The following is a 26,376-nucleotide window of genomic DNA, read 5'->3' as shown; positions in this document are numbered from 1 at the left end:
AATATGAAACATCCCAATACACAAAGGAGATATGCGGTGGCAGCGTGGTTCACTTGCTCATCAGTTAACGTTCCATTCTTTTCCTTCTCCAAGGTGCCTCGGAACATATTCATCAAAGCTGTAATGTTGATCTGTCTTGTTCTGTAACTTGCATGCCTCCTAAACTCTGCTGTCGTTGTCTCTTCATCCCAACCTAAGCACTTTTTAGTTAGAGCATAAAGTTGTGCCCAACTTAACTGCTTTGTGTAGTTAAACTTCACAGCTGTGCCTTGGTCGGGAAGGTTAAGAATCTGCACAACATCATCTGGAGTAATCGTCATCTCCCCAAACGGCATATGGAAAGTATCGGTCTCAGTATACATTCTCTCCACGAACGCCGATATGTCCACACGATCATGTTCCAACAATGAATTCTCGGCGGCATTAGCTAACCCCGAGTTGGCAACAATTGACTTGAACCTTTCACATTCACCGGATAAAGGCCACGAAAGCATTTTTGTTGGTGCTGCGGTAGGTTTGAGTAGACGGACCGCATCTTGATGATCCTATTAAAGTACATAAAAAAATCCTTAATACAAATATTACGATATAACACATAGACAATACATTAATAAAAAATAGTAATTTTATTACCTCGGTTTTGTATATTTCTCTGGCCCATGAGTCTTTGTATCCAAATAGAAATTTTCCTCCATCCGCCGGTAGCCCAAGGATTGTGCCTGCTGGAATACCCTTCTTCTTCAAGTGCTGAGGGACAAGATGTGATGCTTTCTTAGCAATATCCTTCTTTACACCATCTTTTTCTTTTTTGGCTTTTTGGGTACCACTTGATTTTCCTTCTTCTTCTACTCTTGGCACTGGATCAACTGGTTCAATTTCATGGTGGGGTGTAACTTGTGGAGCAGTTGGTTCTGCACTTTGTTGAGCGGCTTGTTCAACACTTGGTTGCACCCCTTGTTCACCGCCTTGTTGTTCTACACTTTGTTCAGCACTTGGTTGCACTCCTTGTTGACTGCTTTGTTCTTGTAAGCTTTGTTGAGCACTTGAATTATCTTTGACACTCCTTTCCCTCCTAGCACTAGCTGTCACTTTCTTCCTCCTTTCTCGACTTTGTCTAAACAACAAAGAAAGGAACAATATTTACAAACTATACAATCGGAAGACAAAGTATGGAAATATAACCCGAATGTACACATTAGGACGTAAAAAGAAACATATTGTTCCCGAATACAAAACAATCGAAAGCTAACTAAACATATTTACAACCGAATATGTATCAATTGGAGTTCTCTAAATTTTTCATCCTACACAATCGGAAGAAAAAGTACAAAACTATAACCCGAATAAACAAATTCGGAAGTAAGAAGACACATATTTTTCCCGAATGAAAAACAATCGGAATATAAATAAACATGTTTACAACTGAATATTCATCAACTGGAGTTCAGAAACTCTAAAATTTTATCCTACACAATCGGAGGTATAAAACATTATATTGTCTTCCGAATAAATACTGGCCCCAAAATGGGATTTTTCCTATATCATAAATTTTGAGATTTTTTCAATATATATATATATATATATATATTCGGTAGTGAGTGTACTTCCGAATACTGTGTGTCTATTTAAATATATTCGGGAGCCAAAAAATTCATTAAACTACCGATTATTACCAGTTTGTATCCAGGAAGATATGGCCAACAGTATTCGGCCGATAACCATCAAATATTTCTCCCGAATACTGTCGATGTTCTTGAGAAATGAAGAACACGACTACATTCAGAAGTAAATAAGCATGAATATCGCCCGAATCTGGATAAATAACCGAAAACCCTAGAAATTTTTTTTCTCGATTCGTCGAATTAAAGCGAAATAAACCCCAAAAATGATAGATTCTTACCTAATTGGGGCCATTTGAAGTTGACGAAGTGTTTGACTATCGGAATCGCCACCACCGACTACATTGACGGGTACTTCTTCTTCGCGTTCTTCGCGTTCTTCTTCATTTGCAGCAAGAATTTCTTTATTTCTTGCTAAAATCCCAATCTTTGGATCGATAACCCGAGCAACGTTTTTGGTTCTAGGTCTGTGGGTTTCATTTCCCTTATCCATTGTTTTATAAACGAATCGACGATGTTTTGATTTTACGATTCGCGGCGATGTTTCGATTGAACACAAGAACGAGGGAAAAAACAAATTTCTTGCACAATCGGAAGATAATATGAAACTGGAAGAAGAAGAGTTGAAATGAGTAGAATTTTTTTTGATTTGGTTTTTATACAGTTTTACCAGAAGGGCATTTATGTAACTTCAATATCATATAGGATACCCCCTTAACTAGAGTCTTTGGCTGGGTATAAATTGATGGCCCCTAAATCTTTCCGGGTGCCCCCTAAAAACGCGAGTTTTATTTTTATGAAACGAAAATGACGATTTACTGATAAACAAGCTAAACAAACATCAGAAGATTATTGTTTAAAGTGTTCATTTGTCATTACAGACACTTTAAAATGACGGACATGCTCCAAGTTAGGATTTGGCGTCAACCGTTGCACAAAAAATGACGGAATTTTCCCTCCATACCTCTATCATGCATACCCATGTAATCCACAAGCTAGTCAAGAACTAGAGAGAACACCCGTTACCAGCTAAGTAAATAAAATCACCAAGGAGATCTTACCACACTATAGAATGCCTCGTGCTTCTCTTCATTGACTTGTAGAGCTTTCACTTCTCTCTCTAGCCTTACGGACTCATTTCTCAGTTCAAGGATTTTCATATCAAGCGCTGCTATCTCTCTTTTGACACGATTCCGTCTTACCATAGTCTCGTTTTTATCAAATGAGTCTTCAGTGTCCATTACTAGCTTTAGAAGAATGTCTATCCGAGAAAGTAAGACATCGGCATTCATTCCTAGATGTTTAAAACCTATTAAACTCTTCCTCCATGCTTTAAAGTCATCCTTAGGAGTACCAAGCTCACTAGCTCTAATGGCATCAGCAATATCAACCGTTTCACAAATGATTCCTGCAACCAATTTACTGTTCACCCCTTGCATAAGATTTTTATGAAGATAAGTTTTCTGACTGCGGCAGAGCTCGTAGTATTTAGATCTATAGTTTTCAGACATCTTCGGGTCGATAATCAAACCGTTAACTGTTATAGTGAAACTTTCGAAATCTGTAACATCCTGAATCTCAACACTGGAGTCCGAAAGTTTTGTACCTTCCAACACTTCCGTATCAATTACCTTTCGATTACTCTGATCTTCAGGCTGTTTGGAGCTTGACAGTGGAAGAGTAACATTCTGATCCCCACCAAGATGCAGGACTGAAGGATGAAACTTCACACGCTTTCGTATAGGGTCGTCAGTTGCCGTTGTTTCCTTGGGACCTGCTATGGGGAGAGTAGCGTCTTGATCATCACCAAGAAAAGGGACCGAGAGATGAGATTTAACGTGTTTTTGTGCAGGGCTTTTATTCATCTTCATTTCCTTGCAACTTTTCAACGGGGGCACAGTATGTTGATCCTCGCCAATTAGAGGTACTGCAGGACGACATAGTATGTGTTTTCTTGTATATTTTATACCCGTCTTCCTTTCCTCAGCATCTGTGTCAGTCAATTTTGAAACCCATTCTGAGAAAAAGTGATGACACTTAAAGAGTCACAGCAATTTGAAAATGCAGCAACCAACAATGAACTAACTGAGCAGAACAAGGGAAGACGTGGAAATTACCTGCTTGGTCACCCCCTTTTGCAGGAATACCAGATTTTAGGAGGGAACTAGCAACCTCAACATTCGCCAAACTGTGTGCTCTTACTATGTAAACCTATAAAGTGGAAGAAATAAACTTTAGTGTTTAACTAGTTTTGATCCTAAGTGCAGACTATGTCTATGACACTGCATAAACATTAGGCCGAGCACATTACAGAAATGAACAACCAGTCTAATAATGTTCAAATGGATACAGAAAAAACTGTGAAAATAATGAAAAGCAATGATAACAAATCAAATAATGATCACCTTGAATTTGGCAGCCTCGACTAATTGGAAAACCAAGGCGTCTCCCTCGACTAACTTGTGTGCAGTGGCAAACCCTCTCCATCCACCACTTAGTCCAAACTTATGAGAAAGGTAGTTTGCAGTGTACTCTTCCCCATCCTCACCTACCAAGGTAACTTCGGTATCATTTTTAGGTAGCCTCGAACAAAATTTAGAAGTAAGTCCCTGTTAGCAAAAACCAAATTCATGACAGTAAGATAATTATTTCGAACAGCTAAATATGAACAATAGGTAAAAATTTGGTATTACCAGCCAAAAACCCTGAACAACATGTGACCGGAGCATAAGTTTAACCAAGCTTGGGAACTGGGGATCCAAACCGAATTGGATTTCTTCAGCTCGCACTTCAACTAATGATTTAGGCTTCTCAACTTCAGTCATCAATCTGGTTTATCAACAACTTCAAGTGAACAACAGAGAGACAAACTCCTAAAATTTATCAAACACAAATGTAACATGCAAGAAATGATGGTAACAAAACATGAACTTACCTTACATCATTCTTCTTACCACTAGCAATTACCTGTTCAATAATCATATACTTTGCTTGTCAACACCCATAATATAAAATAGAGTGATTCAAAACTAAAAACCATTTTGCTAAATTAAAATAATCAGGTGATGAGTTCATACATCGTATGATGTGCTATTGTGTTACATAACCAAATTTTTATACTGCCTGACAAAATTCAGAATTAAAAATTACAACCAGAGGCATCAGATGAGCTATGGAAGAAACATAACCACATATAGAGTAATGCTAGAACAACCACAAATTGTAACCATCCCGATGACCCAACTGATGATGTTATAGTTGCAATGCTACAGACATAGTCTCAACTGGTGCAACCCATCTTACCCACAGCAGAATCATAGCATTCTATGTCAACAGTAAATTTTTTGATTCCTCGAAACATATCCCCTCAAGAATAAAACCCCTCTCATATCTCAATTTTGACATTTTTTCGACATCAAAGCTTTACTATGAAGCAAAAATGCAAGTTCTTCAACCACACTCTAAACGTCATACTAACATTTGAAAGAACAAAGGACTACGTACCAAGTATGCACCCTGAAACTCTACTATTCAAAAGAACCTCAATTTTGGTTTACACATTCAAGCAAAAATCCTATGCCTCTCATGCAATAGAGCTTTCACTAACCAAAATGTTGTGCATTATAGGTATAAATAAACTAAACTTATATAATCTAGAATACCCAAATTGATATAACACATGCAAAACAAACAGATTATGATGAGGTTTAATCTTACAAAACCCTAAGCATTTGAGGGTTTCTTTACCTACAAATTAAAAAATGAAAATTATCCTAGGAGAACAGAATGAATAAGCAGCGATAAAACCTATGAGATAAAAACAGAAAAAAAGAGAGAGAGGAACCTTAGGGAGAGATTGGGTTGTCACCATGGCTGAACTGGATTTCATTTTTCTGTATTCTTCTTCTTTTTTGTTTCAGACACCCTCACTCAGATTTCGGAGTTCTCTAAACTGGAAGGTCTCCACATTTCATACTTCCAAGAAGTTCTAAATGGTCAACACGTCAGACCCTTTTGTTCTTTTCCTGTGAAGACAGCAACAATACATGATGTATCAGTATCCATACTCACCCGGGCCAACCGGGCCTCCTAAACACCTAGGGGATGTTTGTTTGTCTGCTTTGTGCTCCCCGTTTGCCTTCGCTCGGTGCCCTGTGCTGGTTGACCATACAGGACTTGTCTGTCTATCACCATTTCAAAATGGCTTGGTTCATCGGTAGTGCCGCCATAACGACTGAGAACACCTAAGGTTGCCTGAACCAAGAAAACATGCAGACGCAGAACCATACTAATTATACAGGTAGGTTGCAGTAAGAATTCACTCTAACCCAGTTTTTCACCTGGAGAGAGTTGCTGCTGAGAAATTTTTTGATGGGGACGTTTTTTGATGGGGCACGGGGGACAAATAAGATGCTGATACATGTATTTCTTATTAATTGTTTACAACAAATTTTGTTGCCAAAAATATAAAAAACATTTATTTTTGGAGGAAATCTTCTCTATCTTAATTGCTTAAATTTTATGTTTGGTATTTTTGGAAATATGATATGTGAAAAGAATGACACATGTCAGCACCTTATTTGTCCCCCATACCCCATCAGAAAACGCCCCCATCAAAAATTTTCTCGTTGCTGCTTGCAACAAACAGTGAACAATGAGTGTTCACTACTATTTTTCCACAATTACCTAAATGCATTTACATGATACAAGACCCTTACAGTTCGTAAGGAAGTTCCGTACTCTACGATATTAATATACAACAGGATATGAGATGTTCCTACATCCCAGCCATTACCATACAATTTTCTTCCATACCCATACGACTCAAATGATTGATATGGAATAAAACAGCTCCGCCAGCTAAGTAAATTCACCAAGGAGAATTCACCATACTTTGGAATGCCGCTTCGTGCTTCTCTCTGTTACCTTCCAGAGTTGTTAGTTCTCTTTCCAGACTCATTGAGTCATTCCTTAGTTCAAGGATTTTTGCTTCACGAGATGTTATCTCCTCCTTCAGACGATTCTCTTCAATCACTGCACCGTTGTAATCAAACGCCAAAGCTTGTTGCAGATGTATGCCAACACGAGAAAGGAGGAAGTCGACATTCATTCCTACGTGTTTATAAAATTTTAAGCTCTTTTCCCACACTTCAAATATATCCTTTGGAGTACTGAGCTTAATAGCTCTGACTGCATCAGCAATATTTACTATATCGGAAATGATAAGGGTAACCATCTTCCGATTTATTCCTTCCATAAGATGGTTATGAAGATAAGCTTTCTGACTGCGGCAGAGCTCGTAGTATTTACTTCGAACATCTTCAGATATCTCGTGATCTATCAGCATGTCATTAACTATTATGCTGAAACTATCAAAATTTGTAAACTCCTGAATCCCAGCAATGGGCTCCAGAAGTCCTACATCTTCCGAGACTTCTGTATCCATTGCCTCGACACTACCATTCTCTTCAAGTTGTTCAAGATTATGATTTTGATCATCTGTGTCCGAATGATGAGACTCTGTGCAGTTTTTTGCAGGACTTCTATTAGTTGCATTCATTCTTGGCGGTGCAAGATTACTATTTTTATCTCCACCAAGGAAAGGGGCTGAAGGATGAGACTGTGTGCAGTTTTCTGCAGAACTTTTATTAGCTGCATTCATTACTTTACCACGGTTTTCTGCAGAACTTGTATCCATTACTTCTGTATGTTGATCCTCTCCAGAAATAGGGACTGCAGAATGAGACACTTGGTACTTTTCTGTACATTTTTTAGTTATCATCCTTTCCGTAGCACCTGCGCCGTCTTTCCAATTTCAAAATCCAAGAAAAGAAAGAGGGAAGGCACTTAGAATCATAGCAATCATAGAACACAAAGAAAGAAAGGATTTGTGAGCAGAATAAGGGAAGACAATGAAATTACCTTGCACACTCCCTTGTGCAGGAATATCATTGTTTGGAAGGAAATGAGGAAGGTCAACATCTGCCAAACCGCGTGCTCTAACTATGTAAACCTATAAGTTGGAAGAAAGAAACTTAAAGCTCAGAATGCAACATAGAGTTTAGACAATGTTTGTTACATAGATTGGCAGTAATAAGCGGGCTAAACATAAGATTCATTGAACAAATTCATCTAACAGAAATCAAGACGCATAGCAATAATGTTTGCATGGATAAGAAAAAAACTGTGACGTGTTTTTATCAAGGAACTAACGGAAGGAAAAAACAACAAATCATATAATGATCACCTTGAATTTATGAGCCTCAATTAAATGGAAAACCACGGCATCTCCCTCGGCTAACTTGTGTGCAAGGGAAAAACCTCTCCATCCAGCACTTAGTGAGAATTTCGGAGCAAGGCATTTGACCATGTACTCTTCCCCTTCTTCATCCAACAACGTAAGATCAATGTCCCTGCTTGGTAGATTTGGATTGCAGAATGCGGATGGAAGTTTCTGTTAATAGAGCAAACTGATGCCGTTAACATAATGTCTCTTCCAACATAATTTGTTTCTGAATTTGAAATGATTTATATGATTAGATCAAATATGTCATTACCATCCAAAAACACCCACTGACATGTGAACGGCGCATAAGTTTAATGAAGCTAGGATAATTCGGACTCAAACCCGTTTGGATTTTTTCAGCTTTATCTAGGATTGGTGATTTAGGCTTACCTATCATGGTCAATAGTCTCGTTCCTCTGCAGCCTCAGATGAATAACAAAGAATTATCATTAATAAACTAACCAAAACATAAACAAAATGACAAAGAAAGTTCGTCGCCAAACATGAACTGACCTCGATTTCTTTTTGAAAGAATTGGTGACTACCTGTTCAGTAAAAGAGGAATTTGCTTTATTAAATCCAAAAAAAAACAAATTATGGTGATTCAATTTGCTACAAACAAATCTAACAGACTAGAGATAATCAAGTTTAAGACGAGGTGGCAGGGTCATCCATTGTTATGTTAAGGAACATAACTTTTCTGCACCATGACAGGCCGGTCTTTGTAGCGTATTGGTCGAGGAGCACTATCTATAAAAGCTCTGCAATGAACGCTAGCCCAAATTATATGGTGGTAGCTGCAAATTCCCTCATAAAGATTGCAAATGTTTGCATTATCTATAGTTTTTGCAAGATACTCCTACAGCTACTTACATTTCTACAATACTGGGGTTAGCATTCCATGACAGCATTGAGATTTCAAAACCCCTTCTTTTCTACAACTAATGATACAAATGTTTTGTGATTCAAATTAACTAAAGAAATATAAAATGTGTGAAACAGTAGTTGATTCGTCATAAAAACCCTAATAAACACAATAATCATAAAATCAGAAACTAAAAGATGAGAAGGGATAGGGCTAAAACCTTGGTGAGACTCGTAGGGATTTCTTTCTTCACTTTCATTTCCAAATTTCGTTTCAGATTTTGGAGTTGTTGGATACAGTGAGTTTAAGTCTTAGGAACTTCCAACTCCGGTGTTCGAAGTTCATGGATTTGCAACACCTCAGCTCTAATTTCGCCGTCTAACCACCAACACCACATGTCAGTTGCCACGTTACCAGGTGTCATTTTAGGAAAAACGATGATCACTCTGATCTTTTTTTGTTTTTTTTTTTGGTTCGTTGGACAAAGATGTCGTATGATACTAATACCGGAGTAACGGGGGTTGCTTTGGTCCTGCGTGACTATGCCGCAAAACGGTGGGGCTATCTATTGAAGTGCTATACAGGAATAAAAGATTCTGAACAGGTAAAATGTCTGGCTTTTCTTCGTGCGGTTCACCCGAGTATCAAGTTGTAGTTCAATTATATTGTGTTTGAGACGGACCCTCGGGGAATTGACAGAGCCTCTCCGGTGATAGTATGGAAGAATAAAACAATTCCGCAAGATGTTATTTTATTCCCAAAATTTGTCATAATTCTGCTGATAAACTCGTAAAATTCAGTAGAAAGCTTGGTGTCACTAGAACCTGATTAGATAGTACTTCTAGTATTAGTGAGAGTTAATTATTGTCAGACAATATAAACGCTTCCAGTTAATAAAATTATTACCTTTGGCATCAATAAAATATATGTATCAGTAATAACTGTGGCCAGGCATTCTTATGCACCATGGCAAAAAGAATCCATTTGCCATATTAGTGGCATGGAAAACCAGCCACGCCACCAAGGAAAAAATGATAAGCAGTGGAGTTTATATCAAGCGATATTCTGAAAAGCGCCAGCGGTATAATGATTATCGTTGTCGTTGTAATCTCCATTGTTCGATGAAAATTTGATTGTTTAACGGCTATTTCCTTTACCTCATTCTTATTATACGCCTCCTTACTTCATCAAATTACTCACATCTAGAGAACTAATCAATACTCTGATGCTCGTATGTTCGGGTCAAATACCTAGAGTTCCTGAGCCAATAGAAGTACTCATAAGAAGATATATGTATCCAGGGAGGGTATGGTTCCACCAGAAAATGATGCACGGTTATTTTCTTCCCAGTTGTGTGTTCTCTCATCAATATTTCCAACATCGATTTTGTATATCCCGACACCTGGTAATAAAGAGCCTTGTCGAGTAAAACCTCAATTTAATTATCAGTTTGATGCACTGAATATTAGAGGTTATAGTCTTGAATAAAAAGTTACATCTGCGCTAAGGATTCTAGGTTATATATGGAAAACCAGCGGATTCGAACGATAAGTATCTTCGTATGGGAAAAACAACTCCGTTCACTTATTTTTCATCGTTTTGCGAAGTAATAATTAATCATTTTGGTCCAACATATTTACGAAAACCAACCGAGGAAGTCCAACATATTTACGAAAACCAACCGAGGAAGATGTTGGAGAAACATTAAGGAAGAATGAGGATAAGGGATTCCCATGAATGTTAGGTAGTCTTGACTGTATGCATTGGGTATTGCAGAGATGCCCTACTCATTGGGACGGTCAATATAATGGTCATTACCCAAAACCAACCGTTATCCTTGAAGCTGTTGTTTTGATTGTTGGTATGACACGCTTTTTTGGCCTTCCGGGTTTACAAGATGATACTAATGTTTTGCACAAATCTCCTATGTTTGAAGGTTTATCTTCATCAATATGGCTAATCCTGCCAGTGTTATTATAATATACTGGTAAATTTATTGGGTGATGATACTAATGATCTGAGTTTGAAACCACCAACACCAAATTCTTTAACGATAAAAAAAGAGAAGCTAATGTTAACTTTACTCTAGACGAAGATTTATCTCTCTGCAGAAACTACGTAATATATTATCTGAAGAGGGGTGAAGAACGACGTCAAGCTGGTTTAGTCAGACAGAGTTATTGGGGTAAATTCATGAGACCTTCTACAATGACACATGTAACCCTCACAACCGAGATCTGCACAACTGTTTTGTCGATTTTTTTAAACAAGAACTTGTCGATTTTTTTAAACAAGAACAAAATGAAGAACCCGGGGATTTTTTTTAAACTTAGAAATGGAAATAACACTTCATAGCTTGAGCAAATTAAATTAAAAAAAAAAAAAAAACGCTGTTGCCGGGGATCGAACCTGGGTCACCCGCGTGACAGGCGGGAATACTTACCACTATACTACAACGACCTTGTTGTGTTCTAAGTTCTAAAGATTTGAACAAACTCTGAATCAACTGGATCTCACAAGCCCATCGAAAAGGATACTTGGCGTTAGAGGCACATCATATCTCGCACCCTGACAAAATCTGATGCATATTAGATGAAGCAGTCGAGGGTATTTTAGAAAGATTGTGATAAAGGATTAAACGATTTTAGCATTAAGTTATGTTTGGAGTTGTTACTAGTTGAGTTATTCAAAGATTGAATTACAAGCTCTTTCAAGAACAGGTTTAATGGTGACTGCAATTACTCAAAGTAATATCTTTTTTACAGGTTACAGGGAAGAGGAAAGCTATTAATACAAAATAATTAACACACACTCAGAGACCCAATCAGGTGTAGATCTGAGTAAGCTAATTAAAATCAACAACCATGTGCTTCATGCGACTGTGAACACAGGATTGGATGAATAGGAAATAGCACTCAAATTTTCATAATGTAAAGTAGGAGACATAGGAATGAAGATATACATGTCCTTAAGCAATTGACAAACCCAAGATAACTCAGCTGCAGAATGAGCTAAACTCCTATATCCAGCCTCAGTGGATGATCTGGCCACTATACTTTGTTTGTTTCTATACCAAGAAATAGGATTTGAGCCAAAAATATACAAAAGACACCAGTACTTCTCCTGGTATCTGGATATCCAGCCCAATCAGCATCACTGAATCCATGAACAGCAAGAAGGCCCTTTGAAAACAATACCCCATAGTCAAGAGTTCCCTTGACATATCTAAGTATTTTTTTAGCTGTTATCAAATGATCTGTAGTAGGAGTTTGCATATGCTGACATACTTGGTTCACTGCATAACTAATCTCTGGTCTTGTCCATGTTAAATACTTCAAGCCACCAACTAGAGACCTAAAGAGAGTAGGATCAGACAAAGGAAGTACCTGAAAAAGCAGTGAGTTTGCAGCTGACAGGAATTAGAGAGGTACATGTCTTAGCACCAGACATATCAAATTTCTCCAACAAGTCAAGAGCATATTTTGTCTGATATAAAAACAATCCATTGGAGTTCCTCTTGACTTCAAGACCAAGAAAATAGTGAATGGTACCCAAATCTTTGACAGGAAAATGTTCACCAAGTGAAGAAATCAAAGAAGAACAATATGCCTTGGGATTTCCAGTAATAAGAATATCATCCACATAAACTAACACAATGGTCAGTCTTGAACCAATCTTCTGAAAAAGAGAGAAGTATCAGCTGTTGAAGTTTGAAAACCAAATGAAAGTAAGACATCCATCAATTTTTGATACCAAGCGATAGGAGCTTGTTTTAAACCATATAATGACTTATGTAACTTACAAACAGAGTCTGGTTTAGTAGCATCAACAAAGCCTGGTGGCTGAGTCATATAGACATCTTCAGACAAATCTCCATGGAGAAATGCATTACTAACATCCACTTGAGAAATAAACCAGACAAAGTGAACTGCAAGAGCTAATACAAGTCTGACAGTAGTTGGTTTAACTACATGACTGAATGTTTATGTATAATCAAGTCCCTCTTTTTGATGATATCCTTTGGCAACCAATCTGGATTTAAATCTTGAAATGGTCCCATATGGATTTTGTTTAATCTTGTAAACCCATTTGCACCAACTAAGTTTTGAGAAGGATGTGGAGGAATAAGAGAAAAAGTACATGCATCCTTTAGGGATGTGTGTTCTTCTTTCATGGAGTACTTCCAAACTGGGATTTTCTTAGCTTGAGTAAATCAAGTTGGTGCAGTATGAGAGATATTAGCATTCATTGCAGCAGATAAAGCATGTTTTGTAGAATATACCTTTGTCTTAAAAACTCCATTCTTGTCTTTTGTAATCATTTGATGTTTCTTGACAGTGGAGATTGGCGCTGAAGGTTGTGAAGAAGCAGAGACAGTATATGTATGAGCTAATATGTCATAAGTAGCACTGGGGGAAACAGTAGCAGTGATGAAATCCATTGAACAATTTTACTCCTATAATAGTTGACTTGCAGGTATATAAATGATAGTATCATCAGCAGTAACAGAGACTGAGGATGGAAGCACAGATGTAATACAGTCAGCTGAAGTAGTAGGCATAGAAGAAGGCAATGCAGTAGTTTTCAGTGGAAAAATAGTTTCTTGAAAAACAACATGTCTGAATACATAAACTCTGCCAGTAGAAGTACCTAAACATCTGTAGCCTTTGTGATGTTGACTATAACCAATGAAAATACAAGCTTTGCTTCTAGGATCAAGTTTAGAAGATGCATAAGGTCTAAGCCATGGATAGCACAAGCAACCAAATGACTTCAAAAAGGTATAATTTGGTTGATGATGAAAAAAAAGTCCATATGGTGTCTTATTACCAATTTCTCTAGTAGGTAATCTGTTAAAAGCAAAGTTAGCAGTGTGAAAAGCTTCAACCCAAAAGGAATTGGATAAACCTGATTGAAGTAATAAAGTTCTTCCAACATCTACTAAGTGTCTGTGCTTAGATTTTGCAACACCATTTTGTACAAGTGTATGTGGACAACATAGTTCATGAACAATACCATTACTGCTAAGAAAAGCTGATAAATCTTTATGTAAGAATTCCCCTCCACCATCTTTTCTTATAGTTCCAATGTGAGCATTAAGAATGTTCTTAACTTTAGATTTGAGTAGAAGAAAATTTTCTTTAAAATCTGATTTTTCATACAAAGGAAAGATCCAACAATATTTGGAGAAGTCATCTATAATGTTCACATAATACATATACCCTGAGTTGGACTTTGCAGGACTAGGACCCCACAGATCTAAGTGTAAAAGCTCCAGAGGCTTTGTTCTACAATGATGAGACTTTGTAAATGGTAATTTGTGACTTATACCAACACCACATTCATGACAAAACAAATGAGTTTTAAGTACATTAGGAATAACTAAACTTCTACAAACATGTTGCATTGTTTGAAAAGATGGATGGCCAAGTCTTCTGTGCCAGATAGCTGAGGTAGTTTTAGATGTCACACCAACAAGAGCTTTATTAGATGATTCATGTAGAAAATGGAGAGGATAGAGACCATTAAGATGGGGGCCTTGTAAAAGTGTCTTCCTAGTTGATAAGTCCTTCACAGTGAAACCGTTCGAATCAAATGTAATTGAGCAATTATTGTCTGAGGTAAACTTGTGAACATATAACAAGTTGTGAGAGGCTTGTGGCACATGAAGAACATTTGACATCTTAAAAGTATGATTAGGAGTAGACTTTAAAGTAAAACCAGTATTATTGATTCTCATACCTTCTCTATTGGCTGTTTGAATCTGTTCAGCACCATCATAAGGAGAAGAAAATTGCAACTCATAACCATCATATGTGATGTGGTTAGTTGCTCCAGTATCATCATACCATGGATTTTCTCCTAGAATGTTGGAAGTAGATAACATTGCACTCAAATTTTGTGGAGTATTGACATTTTGATAAACAAAATTGAGTATGTGCCTACATGCTAGAGCTGTATGTCCACCTTTATTGCAAATCTGACAAATAACAGCGTCTAGAGCAGGAGCTACATTTGATAAGAATGGATTTGGTGGTGGTGTAGGATTTGGTGGTGGTGGTAGTGGTGGTTGAGAGTTAAACATGAAAGGACTGGAAGTAGATGCTCTAGCAGGTAACTGAAAATTGCTTCTAAAAGAAGGATTATAAGCATGATTATCTCTACCACGATTCATGTAGGAATAAGAAGTAGACCTTTTCTGTGCTAAGAAAGATTATTGTGATTGAAAGGATGCAAAGGTTTTATTGTTTGCTTCAGTTAAGAGATATTTTGATCTTTCATTGACTACAACTTATTCACTGAGAGTAAGTTGTGAAGTTCACCAAAGGATACTGGTGGATTGCGTACACGAATCGGTGTGCTAAAGGAATGATAATCATTCCCAATTCCATTCAATATCATTACCACAAATTCATCATCAGAAAAAACATAACCAGTAGCAGAAAGTTGGTCTGAAAATTTCTTGATTTCACCTAAGAACTGAGTGATTGTACCAGATCCAAGTTTCAAGGATTGCAATTTGGTCCGTAATTGAATAGAGTGTGTTGTTGAAGTTCTTGCAAATCCCGAATCAATATTGAGTCAAAGTTCTCTTGATGAATCAACACCAACTACATATAGAATAACAACATTTGAGATAATTGATTGAATCCATAAAATCAAGGTATTATCATCATCAATCCAGGTAGTGCAACTTAGATTTATAATTCCATGTACTAGATCTTCTTGAGTAAGATATTTAGGATGACAGTGAATAGAAACATCAATGAGACTTAGAACTTTGTATCTCTTCAACAATGGAAGTATAAGATTCTTCCAGGTGATAAAATTGTCATCCTTGAGCTTAAAATTAATGATACTGGTGATTTGATTGAGAGGAATTTGAGAGATTCGTGACTCAAAAAGATTCAAAGCCATTGATGAACAGAAAAGAAGAAAAGAAAACGGAAAATTGAAGCAACAAGATTTGGTAAAGAAAAGAAAAAGATCAGAGGTATTGAGCGTAAGTGAGGATCTCTGGTCCTCTTGATACCATAGTTGAGTTATTCAAAGATTGAATTACAAGTTCTCTCAGGAACATGTTTAATGGTGACTGCAATTACTCAAAGTAATTTTCTTTCTTACAGGTTACAGGGAAGAGGAAAACTATTAATACAAAATAATTAACACACACTCAGAGACCCAACCAGGTGTATATTTGAGTAAGCCAATGAGGGAGCAACACGTCACTGAGAGTGACAACTAGCAATGACAGAGTGGAACAACCTGTCATGTGTGTAAACCAAGCGTTACTCAGACACAGAGACTTTTATTAGTTGCTACTTTGGCATGGTCTGGCTCAATGAAAAATGAATCTGGCATTTTGTTTTATGGATAAACTATTTTGTACCCCCAATGAAAATGCATGTTCTGCCTCTTTTAACTATCATGCCCAAAGGCATACTGTATAGCCACCTTGAAATTTTTTCCAGATGAATCTCTATTTTTCTATATGGTCACCTATTGAAAGACAGCCTATTAAACTATAAATATTATGCAGTAATCTTTGACTAAAAATTCATTAGCCTCGATAGGTGACTAATACTTAAAATGATACTTAGTTTAGTTTTACCAATGACAGTATAAACAGTACGACTTTTAGTTAAAGGTATGATTGAATTTAGACAACTCACCTCCTTTATATATCATAACTTACACTTAAATATGACACCAGAAATTGTGTTTATGTTGTTATGTTGAATCTGACTAAATTCATAACATTCACATGTTCTACAACATAAACAACACTATATAAAGCAATCTGTTCATATTTTACTGGGTGTTTTGGTAAAACTTCAATCTCCTCCGGCATCTCATTCTTCTAAATATTGATGTACTCAGATTTATTAAATATAATTTGCTAATTTTATGAACCATGGATAATAATTACCTTTGGCAGAGCTAAGTTATGCTAAACATTCAAATAAAATCAATATAGTGAAACAATCATTAAAACTTGTTAGTCACACAAAATTTATGTTCGGGAATTACATTCAGATAAATAAAATCTTTTTGTGGTGAGACAATCATTCAAACTTGTTAGTCACACATAATTTATTTTAGAGAATTATATCATATCCGTGACCGACAAAAAAATGTGAATGAGACATGATATAGTAAAGAAAAAAGAAATCCACCTGATATGTTTGTGATGACATTGCATTTTCGTAGATTACTATGTTCTTATTTATTTGACAATTATATTGTTCCCGGTGAAAATTGAGCTTCAAATTCACTGTCTTTTGAGTTTCATAAAAATAATTAGTGTCATTATGATATAGGGCGGGAATAACATTATCAACTTTTCCCATACATAATATAGATTCATGTAGTGTTATAATAGCATTAGTTTGTGAAAAATTTATGCATTGACATGTTCAACTCTCGGTACTAACTGATTGTCAATAGTGATCCCAAAAAGATATATACATTAGATTATTTTTTCTGATATAGATGAATAGATTTATAAAATAAAATAATATAAAGACTTGTAATACCACACAATAGAAACACAGTTCAATTAATGAAGTAAACAACGTGACGGTAATTGGAAGTATAAACTTTTACGATTCATCGTTATGGAAAAATCTACTCACCATATCCGGGTGAAAAGTTAAACCATCTTTTTTGAATAAAGTGTCTTGTAGATTGTGTCGGAGCACCATATATCTAAATGACCAAAATATATTTTCCATTTAACATACATTAGTGTTATAACACCCCGTGTTTTTAGCATGGCGCATGCTAAAAGATGCGCCATGGTCCGAGATGAAGCTTCATCCAAAGATTCTGTTGCGTAGGAGAAGGAAAATCGGCCAAGTTGATAGTGAACAGCCAACATAGCTGGAGATTGGGTTGGCAGTGAACAACCAACATGGTTGGAGATCGGGTTGGAAGCGGACAACCAACATGGCTGGACATCGGGTTGGCAGTGGACAACCAACATGGCTGGACACCGAGCTGGTAATGTACAACCAACATGGCTGGACATCGGGTTGGCAGTAGACAGCCAACATGGATGGACACCGAGTTGGCAGCGGACAACCAACATGGATGGACATCGGAGTTGGCATTGGCAGTGAGCAGCCATCTTGTCTGGTTATTCAGAAATTCATGACAACGGCCATGAATAGTGAAGCAAGCATGTCAATATGCTCCCCTTTCCATACTTGTACAAAATTCCATTAAGACATATATAGGGATGGGTACTTGGTTGAAGGTGCATATACGGACCATGCACAAAGTGAGATAGACTTAGAGATGTATAGCCATCACGGCTGGACATTGGAGTGGCCTATGGGCCAAAGACGGAAGTACAACCATCACGGCCCTTCACGGGACCTGGCTCAGGAAATGTTCAGCCGTCATGGCCGGACATTAGAACTAGCATGTGAGCCAGAATTGAATGTACAACCATCACGACCGTACATCGTTGTTGGCCAAGGTGGTAAGGTGCAGCCATCACGGCCTGGGGAGTTGATGAATGATTTTTGCACCCCCAATCAAAGTTGTAAAAATGTATTTTAAACATATATAGGGAGGGGTAGTTGATTAAAGGTACATATGCGGGTCATGTACCAAGTAAGTTTCATAGCTTAGCCTGAAGAGTATAAATGATGCTTATGCCTCATTTATGGATGCGTAGCCTTACCAATGGAGTGTGTTAAGCATGAGCATCACTATGCCATGCCGCAAACAAAGTATTCAACACTTGGATGTATTTTGACGGAATGTCCCATACGGACTAGGCCATTTCCATTATTGCTTGGTCACCGCTTCGCAAACGAGTTGGCTTAAGATTCCGTCCCTTCGATGATGAACTACGGTCTGTGCTTGATCCCTTTAGAGTAGGGAAGGGTATGTAGGCAGCCACAATGTGTTGCAGCATTGCCGGTCCAGCATGTTGTCACTCATATCATCTAATTGGGGGATGATTGCGACATTCTGGCCTCTCATATCATCTATCTCGGTATGGAGGTGCAAGAGATGATTGTGGCCAAACTTTATGAGGCTAGTTTCATTCCATTTCATGGATTCTAATACTTCCTATCAGGCCATTCGATTTAGGTATGTACCAATGGCGCATTGGGAATGGCCTCGAAAGTGAGCTCAAAAGATGATTAAAAGAGTGAAAAGTAATAAGACAGACTGTTTGCAACATTGTATTGGTGTTGCAAAACAGCTATTACAATGGAACTGTTACAGAAAAACTGTTGCTTTGTCGCTGATTTTAAGACCCTAGAATAAGGCTGCCCTGAACAGCTTAATGTTCTTCAGCTGTTAAACAACGACACTTTTCTGCGACTGTCCACCGAGGGTCAATGTTCTTCGCGTTCTTCTTCAACAGCAACAGCAGCAGAAACAGAGTTTGGTAAAGCTCTTATTTCTTCTTCTCTGGCTCTCCTTAGGTTCCCAAACTCTCGACACCTCTACTATATGACCCAAGACATCTATTTATATCAAAAATACCGATTAAATCTCTCCCAAATCTTCCAAAATCTCTTTCCTTCTCTTCACGGCCAAGTTGCGACAATTTCTTCTTTTAGGATTTCTACGCGTTTCTGAGCTTTAAGTTTTATTCTAAACTCTTCCTTAGATAGATACAAATCTTTGGGAAGGTTTACAGCGTTTTAATCACTCTAAAATTCCCTAAAACAGGTCACACACGTAACTTTCCATATTTTCTTGTTGTGAGAAAAATCCGTCGTTTGAGCCCATTCTAATCGATTTAAACACCCATATCAGATTCCTAGACCCATAAGGAGTCTATCCTATGAAAATCAGAGGTTTAATCGACTTCAAACTCCTTCAAATCACGATTGCCAAAACTGCTCTTTAACTACATTTTTTTCCCGCCAAAATCCTTTTTTTTTAATGTTGAAGATGGTTGACCCTTATCCAGGGTAGGGGTGCGATTGGCAACTGCCTGGAAATGGGATGCCCCTTAGTAATTAGGTTACCCCTTATCCAAAGTGAGAGTCTGAATAGCAAATGTCCTCCGGGTGCTCTCCGACAACTTTTCGAGCCAATTTTTTCCAAAAATGTTTATTAGCCAAAAATACCTACAAATAAAGAAAACACCATAATAAGTACAAAAATGAGCCCTAACAATATATAGAATCGAGACAAATCGGACACAAAAATGTGTCTATCAAACACCCCCAAACCTATTATTTGCTAGTCCTCGAGCAAAAATAAAATAGAAATAAAATCCTAACTCACTGTCGCAGGCATCGTCGATTGCATTTAGCGTATGCAATAAGCCTTTAAACCCCTAGGTGTCCCTAGTGGCGGAGTGTTATCTCCGGAGGGCTTACCAGAGGTATACCCACAAAACCTTTTTACTCCAGACCCTAGCTATCTACACAGAACCTTGGAAGGCACTAAAGAATCTCCTTGGTTGGCATACTTATTGACTACAGGAGGAAGTACCCTGATGCGAAATTCCAATTGTTGTACACGAGTTTGCACTCAAGTATACTAAAATTCATATGAAGTGACAGAGCTCTACTCAGATAGTCGCACTATGGACATCAATATCCGGAGTCAAAATTAATCACATGGATAGATCAAGAAGATGGATATAGAAAAACATATATGGTTTTGATGTTTACTAGGTGAACGGTGTTTCTCATATCTGTCTGAAGGCCTCCGCCAAAATGAACCTATCCTAATGGACTGAGATACTAGTCTGACTAATATCAACACACTGGCATATACAAGGGTACCAGTGGTCGATAATCCTAACTCTAGGTCAACACAAATGGCATATACAAGGGTTCAAGTGGTCGAATTTATTCCAGTTGGTCTGATGGTCTGATCTCAATTTCTCTTTTTTTTTTTTTTTTTTGTATCTCAATCACTCTAATTCACCCTAGCATTGGTAACAACTTGAATCGTGAGCCCCACCTAATCACTTAGAGAAACATAGTTTAAAAACAAAACAAAATAAAAACAGAAGTGAAAAGGACTCAACGAGATATGGTGAAACTATCATGTTATTTCTAACACCTGAGCTCTGTGCTTTTATGAATAGACTCTTTAGATGTTGCCATCTAGTCAGATTGGTTCCTCAACTCCTACAACCAAAATGCTTCCATCCACTTAGATTGGTTAGTGCCATCCTTAATAGGGATAAATTTCTAGGCTCTGGAGTTTAATTATTGCAACGAAAAGGTAACAAAAAGTTCTACCCCACCCCCAAACTTAAATCTAACATTGTCCTCAATGTTTCTAATCAAAGAACAATACCAAAATATAAGTAACATGAGGAAATAGTAAAGAGAGAAGTCGGAAAGATAGTACCTGGGTGAAGTGTAACCAAAAACCTACAAAAATATTATACAACATACAATATCGCCTCGATGATCAATCAAGGTAAACAGGGTCCTCCAGAGGGACCTCCTCAACATCACCTGTAGGAAAAGGCTCTAAAAAGGGCTTCAATCGCTGACCGTTAATCTTCGAAGAACTACTACCATCTGGTGTCTCAATCTCAACAGCGCCATGAGGAAAAACAGTACGGACCACAAAAGGATCGGTCCACCGAGAGCGCAACTTCCCGGGGAATAGATGCAAACGAGTGTCATACAGAAGAACTTTTTGACCTGGAGAAAAGGACTTTCGTAAAATATTCCTATCATGCACAATTTTCATTTTGTTCTTATACTCCTTAGCACTATCGTATGCATCTCTACGAATCTCGTCCAACTCATTGAGCTGGAGTTTTCTTTGAGCTCCTTCCTTGTCAAGTGAAAAGTTTAAGTTCTTAATAGCCCAATAGGCTCGATGCTCTAACTCAACAGGAAGGTGACATGCCTTTCCAAACACTAAACGATAAGGTGACATTCCAATGGGTGTCTTAAACGCAGTACGGTAAGCCCATAAGGCATCATTAAGCCTCGACGACTAGTCTTTCCTATTTGGATTAACTGTTTTCTCTAGAATACGTTTAATTTCCCTATTGGAAACCTCTACCTGACCACTAGTCTGAGGGTGATATGGGGTTGCTACTTTATGGGTAATACCGTATTGTTTCATTAAAATAGAAAACGGTCTATTACAAAAGTGTGAACCTCCATCACTAATTATAGCTCGCGGCGTACCAAAACGTGTAAGTATATTCTCTTTCAAAAACTGGACTATGACCTTGTGGTCATTCGTTCTACACGGAACCGCCTCAACCCACTTAGACACATAGTCTACAGCGACAAGTATGTAAAGATAACCAAACGAAATAGGAAATGGACCCATTAAATCAATGCCCACACATCAAAGACCTCAATCACTAAAATAGGGTTCAAAGGCATCATATTTCTACGGGAAATGGTTCCTAACTTCTGGCAACGCTCACAAGAAACACAATGACTATGGGAATCTTTAAACAACGAAGGCCAGTAAAATCCACACTGCAAAATTTTAGAAGCAGTCTTCTTAGCACTAAAATGACCCCCACATGCATGTTCATGACAAAAGGAGATAATACTAGACTGGTCACTCTCAGATACACATCTCCTAATAATCTGGTCCGGACAATACTTAAACAGATAAGGATCGTCCCAAAAGAAATGCTTAACCTCGGCTAAAAACCTAGAACGATCTTGCTTACCCCAATGTTGAGGGGTTCGACCAGTAACAAGATAATTCACTATATTTGCATACCAAGGTGATTGGGAAACAGAGAACAATTGTTCATCAGGAAAGCTATCCCTTATAGGAAGGGAATCACTAGGGGAACTAACAACTAGCCTAGAAAAGTGATCTGCTACTACATTTTCTGCACCCTTTTTGTCTCTAATGTCTGGGGAAAATTCTTGTAACAATAGGATCCATCTAATCAATCTAGGTTTGGTATCCTTCTTAGATAAAAGGTATTTCAAAGTAGCATGATCTGTATAGATTATGATCTTAGAACCTAATAGGTAAGACCTAAACTTATCCAAGGCAAACACGATGGCTAAAAGTTCCTTCTCGGTAGTTGTGTAGTTCATTTGGGCATCATTCAGAGTTTTTCTAGCATAATAAATCACATGAAGTAATTTGTTTTCTCGTTGTCCTAAAACGACGCCTATAGCATAATCTGAAGAATCACACATAATCTCAAAGGGTAGGTTCCAGTTAGGTGCCTGGATTATCGGGGCAGTAGTGAGTAAAGTTTTAAGCTTCTCAAAAGCCTCTAAACAAGCATCATCAAAGACAAACTTAACATATTTTGCAAGCAAATCGCAAAGAGGTCTAGAAATCAAGCTAAAATCCTTAATGAATCGATGGTAAAAACCTGCATGCCCTAGGAATGACCTAATATCTTTTACGGTTTTTGGAACCTGTAAAGTCTTAATAAGATCAACTTTGGCTTTGTCTACCTCTATACCCTTTGAAGAGACGATGTGCCCTAATACAATTCCTGATTTAACCATGAAATGGCATTTTTCCCAATTAAGCACTAATTTTTTTTTCCTTACACCTAGTCAACACTAATGTCAAATGATGCAAGCACTCATCAAAAGATGAACCAAACACTGAAAAATCATCCATAAAGACCTCTAAGAATCGTTCTACCATATCAGAAAATATGCTCATCATACAACGCTGAAAAGTTGCAGGGGCATTACATAGACAGAAAGGCATGCGTCTATACGCAAAGGTACCAAAGGAACAGGTAAATGTGGTTTTCTCTTGGTCTTCTGGGGCAATAACAATCTGATTATAACCGGAGTAGCCATCTAAGAAGCAATAGTGACTATGTCCAGCTAATCGCTCTAGCATTTGGTCGATAAAAAGAAGGGGAAAGTGATCCTTCCTTGTGACCTTGTACAATTTCCTATAGTCAATACACACACGCCATCCCGTGGTCACTCGGGTTGAGATTAATTCATTATTATCATTCTGGACTACAGTGATACCTGATTTCTTGGGGACAACCTGAACAGGGCTGACCCACTTACTGTCTAAAATTGGGTAAATAATACCCGCATCTAACAACTTAAGCACCTGTTTTCGAACTACCTCTTTCATGTTAGGGTTCAGTTGACGTTGCATCTCCCTAGAAGGTTTGGAGTCTTCCTCTAAATGAATCTGATGCATACACACAGTAGGACTTATACCCTTAATGTCTTCTATAGTCCACCCTAAAGCTTCCTTATTGTCTTGAAGTATATTTACTAGCCTACTTTCCTGATCACTATCCAAATTGGAAGATACAATCACAGGTAAAGTCTCAGATGGGCCTAAAAACACATACTTTAGAGTATCGGGTAGTGGTTTAAGGTCCAACTTTGGGGGTCTCTTCTAAAGAAGGAATTAGGGTAGTATCGGAAACTGGTAACGGTTCGAACCTAGATTTCTATCTATCAGTGTCTAACACAGGGGTAGAATCTAATAGAGCATTCACCTGTTCAATAGTGTTATCGTCGTCAAAATCTAAACCAAAATGGGATAGACAACTTTCTAATGGGTCTTCAGACAAGATGTTTGGTAATGACTCCTGAACTAAGGCTACTATCATGTTCACCTCCTCAACACATGTGTCATCTAGCTCATGAGGTTGTTTACTGACATTAAAAATGTTCATATCCATAGCCATATTACCAAAAGATAAACTCATCACACCATTTCGACAGTTAATGATCGCATTAGACATAGCTAAAAATGGGAGACCTAAAATCACAGGTATCTGGTTCTTTGGGTCAGGGACAGGTTGGGTATCTAGGACCACGAAATCCACTGGATAAATAAACTTGTCGACCTCAATAAGAACATCTTCGATAACACCTCGAGGGATTTTAACAGACCTATCAGCTAACTGCAGTGTCATCTGAGTAGGTTTCATTTCATCAAGTCCTAGTTGTAAGTATACATGGAATGGCAGTAAGTTCACACTGGCTCCTAAGTCAAGTAAAGCTTTTTCTACCCGGAATTTACCTATTGTGCAAGCAATGGTAGGATAACCTGGGTCTTTGTACTTTGGATTTGTGGTGTTCTGAATGATTGAACTTACGTGACTAGATAAAAAGGCTTTCTTATGGACGCTAAGTTTTCTCTTTCGCTTTCGCGTACACATATCCTTAAGGAACTTGGTATAAGCAGGGATTTGCCTAATTACATCTAATAAGGGAAGGTTTATGGTAACTTGCTTAAAAACCTCCACTATGTCATTAAAGTTCGATTCCTTCTTTGTTGGTACTAATAGCTGATGAAATGGGGCTCTAGACCTAAAATCATACCTTTCAGGAACCGAATTCACATCATTAGAAACTTTATCAGTCTCTTCAGCTACTGGTCTTGAGAGGTGAGATCTTGAGGGGTGAACTACAGTATGTTCACTATCGGGCATGGTTACCTTATTGTCTACAACTCTACCGCATCTAAGGGTTCTAACAGCATTCAATTGATTCGATGGTTTTGCACCTAATTCATGAACTCCTCTAGGGTTGGGTTGTGTTTGACTAGGAAACTTACCTTTTTCTCTCAAAGAATCACTTATCATACCAACCTGGGTTTTTAACTCGGAAATAGCCTGACTATTTTCTTGTCCTATCCTGTTACTAGCTTGTAGACTCTGTTCTACGGATAACTGGAATTTTGCAGTTTGCTGAGTTAACAAGGCAAGAGATTCCTCTAAACTTAGGATTTTCTTATCTGACTGATTCTGAAACTGAGCTAGTCCTGAAGGATTCTTAGTATAGCCAAAACCTGGGGGAGCATTAAAATTACTAAACTGACCTTGACTTTGGCCCTTAGACCACGAAAGGTTCGGATGGTTTCTCCAACCAGGATTGTAGGTTTCTGAATATGGGTCAATCTTTTGACGGTTATCAAATCTAGTGTTATTATAAAGAGCATTGGCCTGCTCTTCAATATTCTTGCCTTCCCAAAAAGGCTCCACTCTACCACTAGTCTGGCCCACTTCTAAGGCTTCTAACCTTTTTTCTATAGAAGTAATTTTGGCATCTGATTCATAGCCTCCTTCTACCCTATTAACGTTTCCTCTACTTAAAATAATTGTTTTCTGGGGTGCCCTACTATTTTCCCATTGCTGGGTTTTTTCGGCGATTTCATTAAAAAATTTCATCGCCGCATCAACAGTTTGGTTTTCAAATCCATCAGTGCATAGAGACTCACCATGGTTGTTATGGAATAATCTAAACCCTCATAAAGGATCTGAACTAGCCTAACCTTTTCTAAACCATGATGAGGACACTGGGATAATAAATCATTGAACCTTTCCAAATACCTATATAAAGATTCTCCCTCTTGTTGTGAAAATAAGCATATTTGCGTCCTAATAGACGATGTTTTGTGCCTAGGGAAAAACTTATTGAAAAAGGCAGATGTAAGTTGTTCATATGTCTCAATTGACTCGGAGTCCAAACTATACAGCCACGACTTGGCCTTATCTTTCAAGGAAAATGGGAATAACCTAAGTTTCAAAGCATCATCATCTAAGCCTCTAATTCTTAGAGTACTACAAATTTCCTCAAAATCCCTAACATGGTAATAAGGGTTTTCATTTTCTTTCCCTAAAAAGATTGGGAGCATCTGTAAGGTCCCGGGTTTCAGTTCATAGG

General features: G+C 37.8%; 2 protein-coding genes and 1 pseudogene across 4 annotated transcripts; 1 reads left to right on the top strand and 2 right to left on the bottom strand.

Annotated features, from left to right (window-relative positions):
- Positions 1 to 2,410: 2,410 nt before the first annotated feature.
- Positions 2,411 to 5,591, bottom strand: LOC113338955 (B3 domain-containing protein Os01g0234100-like). Of its 2 annotated transcripts, none has more exons than XM_026584348.1 (6): positions 5,464 to 5,591; positions 4,555 to 4,586; positions 4,313 to 4,448; positions 4,025 to 4,228; positions 3,737 to 3,830; positions 2,411 to 3,609 (listed from the first exon to the last, which is right to left on the bottom strand). In XM_026584348.1, exons 1-6 carry the CDS (start codon positions 5,506 to 5,508, stop codon positions 2,663 to 2,665), a joined length of 1,458 nt encoding a protein of 485 aa, XP_026440133.1. In that variant the 5' UTR covers positions 5,509 to 5,591; the 3' UTR covers positions 2,411 to 2,662. The 2 variants fall into 2 exon arrangements, with proteins under 2 accessions (XP_026440133.1, XP_026440134.1); XM_026584349.1 differs by having other exon boundaries at positions 5,488 to 5,585.
- Positions 5,592 to 6,239: 648 nt separating this feature from the next.
- LOC113338662 (B3 domain-containing protein Os01g0234100-like) lies at positions 6,240 to 9,220 on the bottom strand. 2 transcript variants are annotated; one of them, XM_026584040.1, is made up of 6 exons: positions 8,991 to 9,220; positions 8,419 to 8,450; positions 8,177 to 8,321; positions 7,867 to 8,073; positions 7,542 to 7,632; positions 6,240 to 7,424 (listed from the first exon to the last, which is right to left on the bottom strand). In XM_026584040.1, exons 1-6 carry the CDS (start codon positions 9,027 to 9,029, stop codon positions 6,490 to 6,492), a joined length of 1,449 nt encoding a protein of 482 aa, XP_026439825.1. In that variant the 5' UTR covers positions 9,030 to 9,220; the 3' UTR covers positions 6,240 to 6,489. The 2 variants fall into 2 exon arrangements, with proteins under 2 accessions (XP_026439825.1, XP_026439826.1); XM_026584041.1 differs by having other exon boundaries at positions 6,240 to 7,415.
- A 16,771-nt stretch (positions 9,221 to 25,991) lies between these two features.
- LOC113339114 lies at positions 25,992 to 26,091 on the top strand (annotated as a pseudogene).
- Positions 26,092 to 26,376: the final 285 nt, after the last annotated feature.

Source organism: Papaver somniferum, unplaced genomic scaffold, assembly GCF_003573695.1.
Source record: "Papaver somniferum cultivar HN1 unplaced genomic scaffold, ASM357369v1 unplaced-scaffold_19, whole genome shotgun sequence".
Classification (NCBI taxonomy): domain Eukaryota; kingdom Viridiplantae; phylum Streptophyta; class Magnoliopsida; order Ranunculales; family Papaveraceae; genus Papaver; species Papaver somniferum.
Note: the sequence above shows the minus strand (reverse complement) of the source record. Positions and strands in the feature narration are given on the sequence as shown.

Bases quoted from the DNA above. Each gene is read 5' to 3' on its own strand.
- LOC113338955 (XM_026584348.1), bottom strand. From the start codon at position 5,508: ATGAAATCCAGTTCAGCCATGGTGACAACCCAATCTCTCCCTAAG. The intron at 4,449-4,554 runs GTAAGTTCATGT...TTGATAAACCAG, and splicing joins GGTAAGAAGAATGATGTAAG to ATTGATGACTGAAGTTGAGA. The intron at 4,229-4,312 runs GTAATACCAAAT...TTTTGCTAACAG, and splicing joins TTGTTCAGGGTTTTTGGCTG to GGACTTACTTCTAAATTTTG.
- LOC113338662 (XM_026584040.1), bottom strand. From the start codon at position 9,029: ATGAAAGTGAAGAAAGAAATCCCTACGAGTCTCACCAAG. The intron at 8,451-8,990 runs GTTTTAGCCCTA...TTTACTGAACAG, and splicing joins TCCCTACGAGTCTCACCAAG to GTAGTCACCAATTCTTTCAA. The intron at 7,425-7,541 runs GTAATTTCATTG...GAAATTGGAAAG, and splicing joins TGCACAAGGGAGTGTGCAAG to ACGGCGCAGGTGCTACGGAA.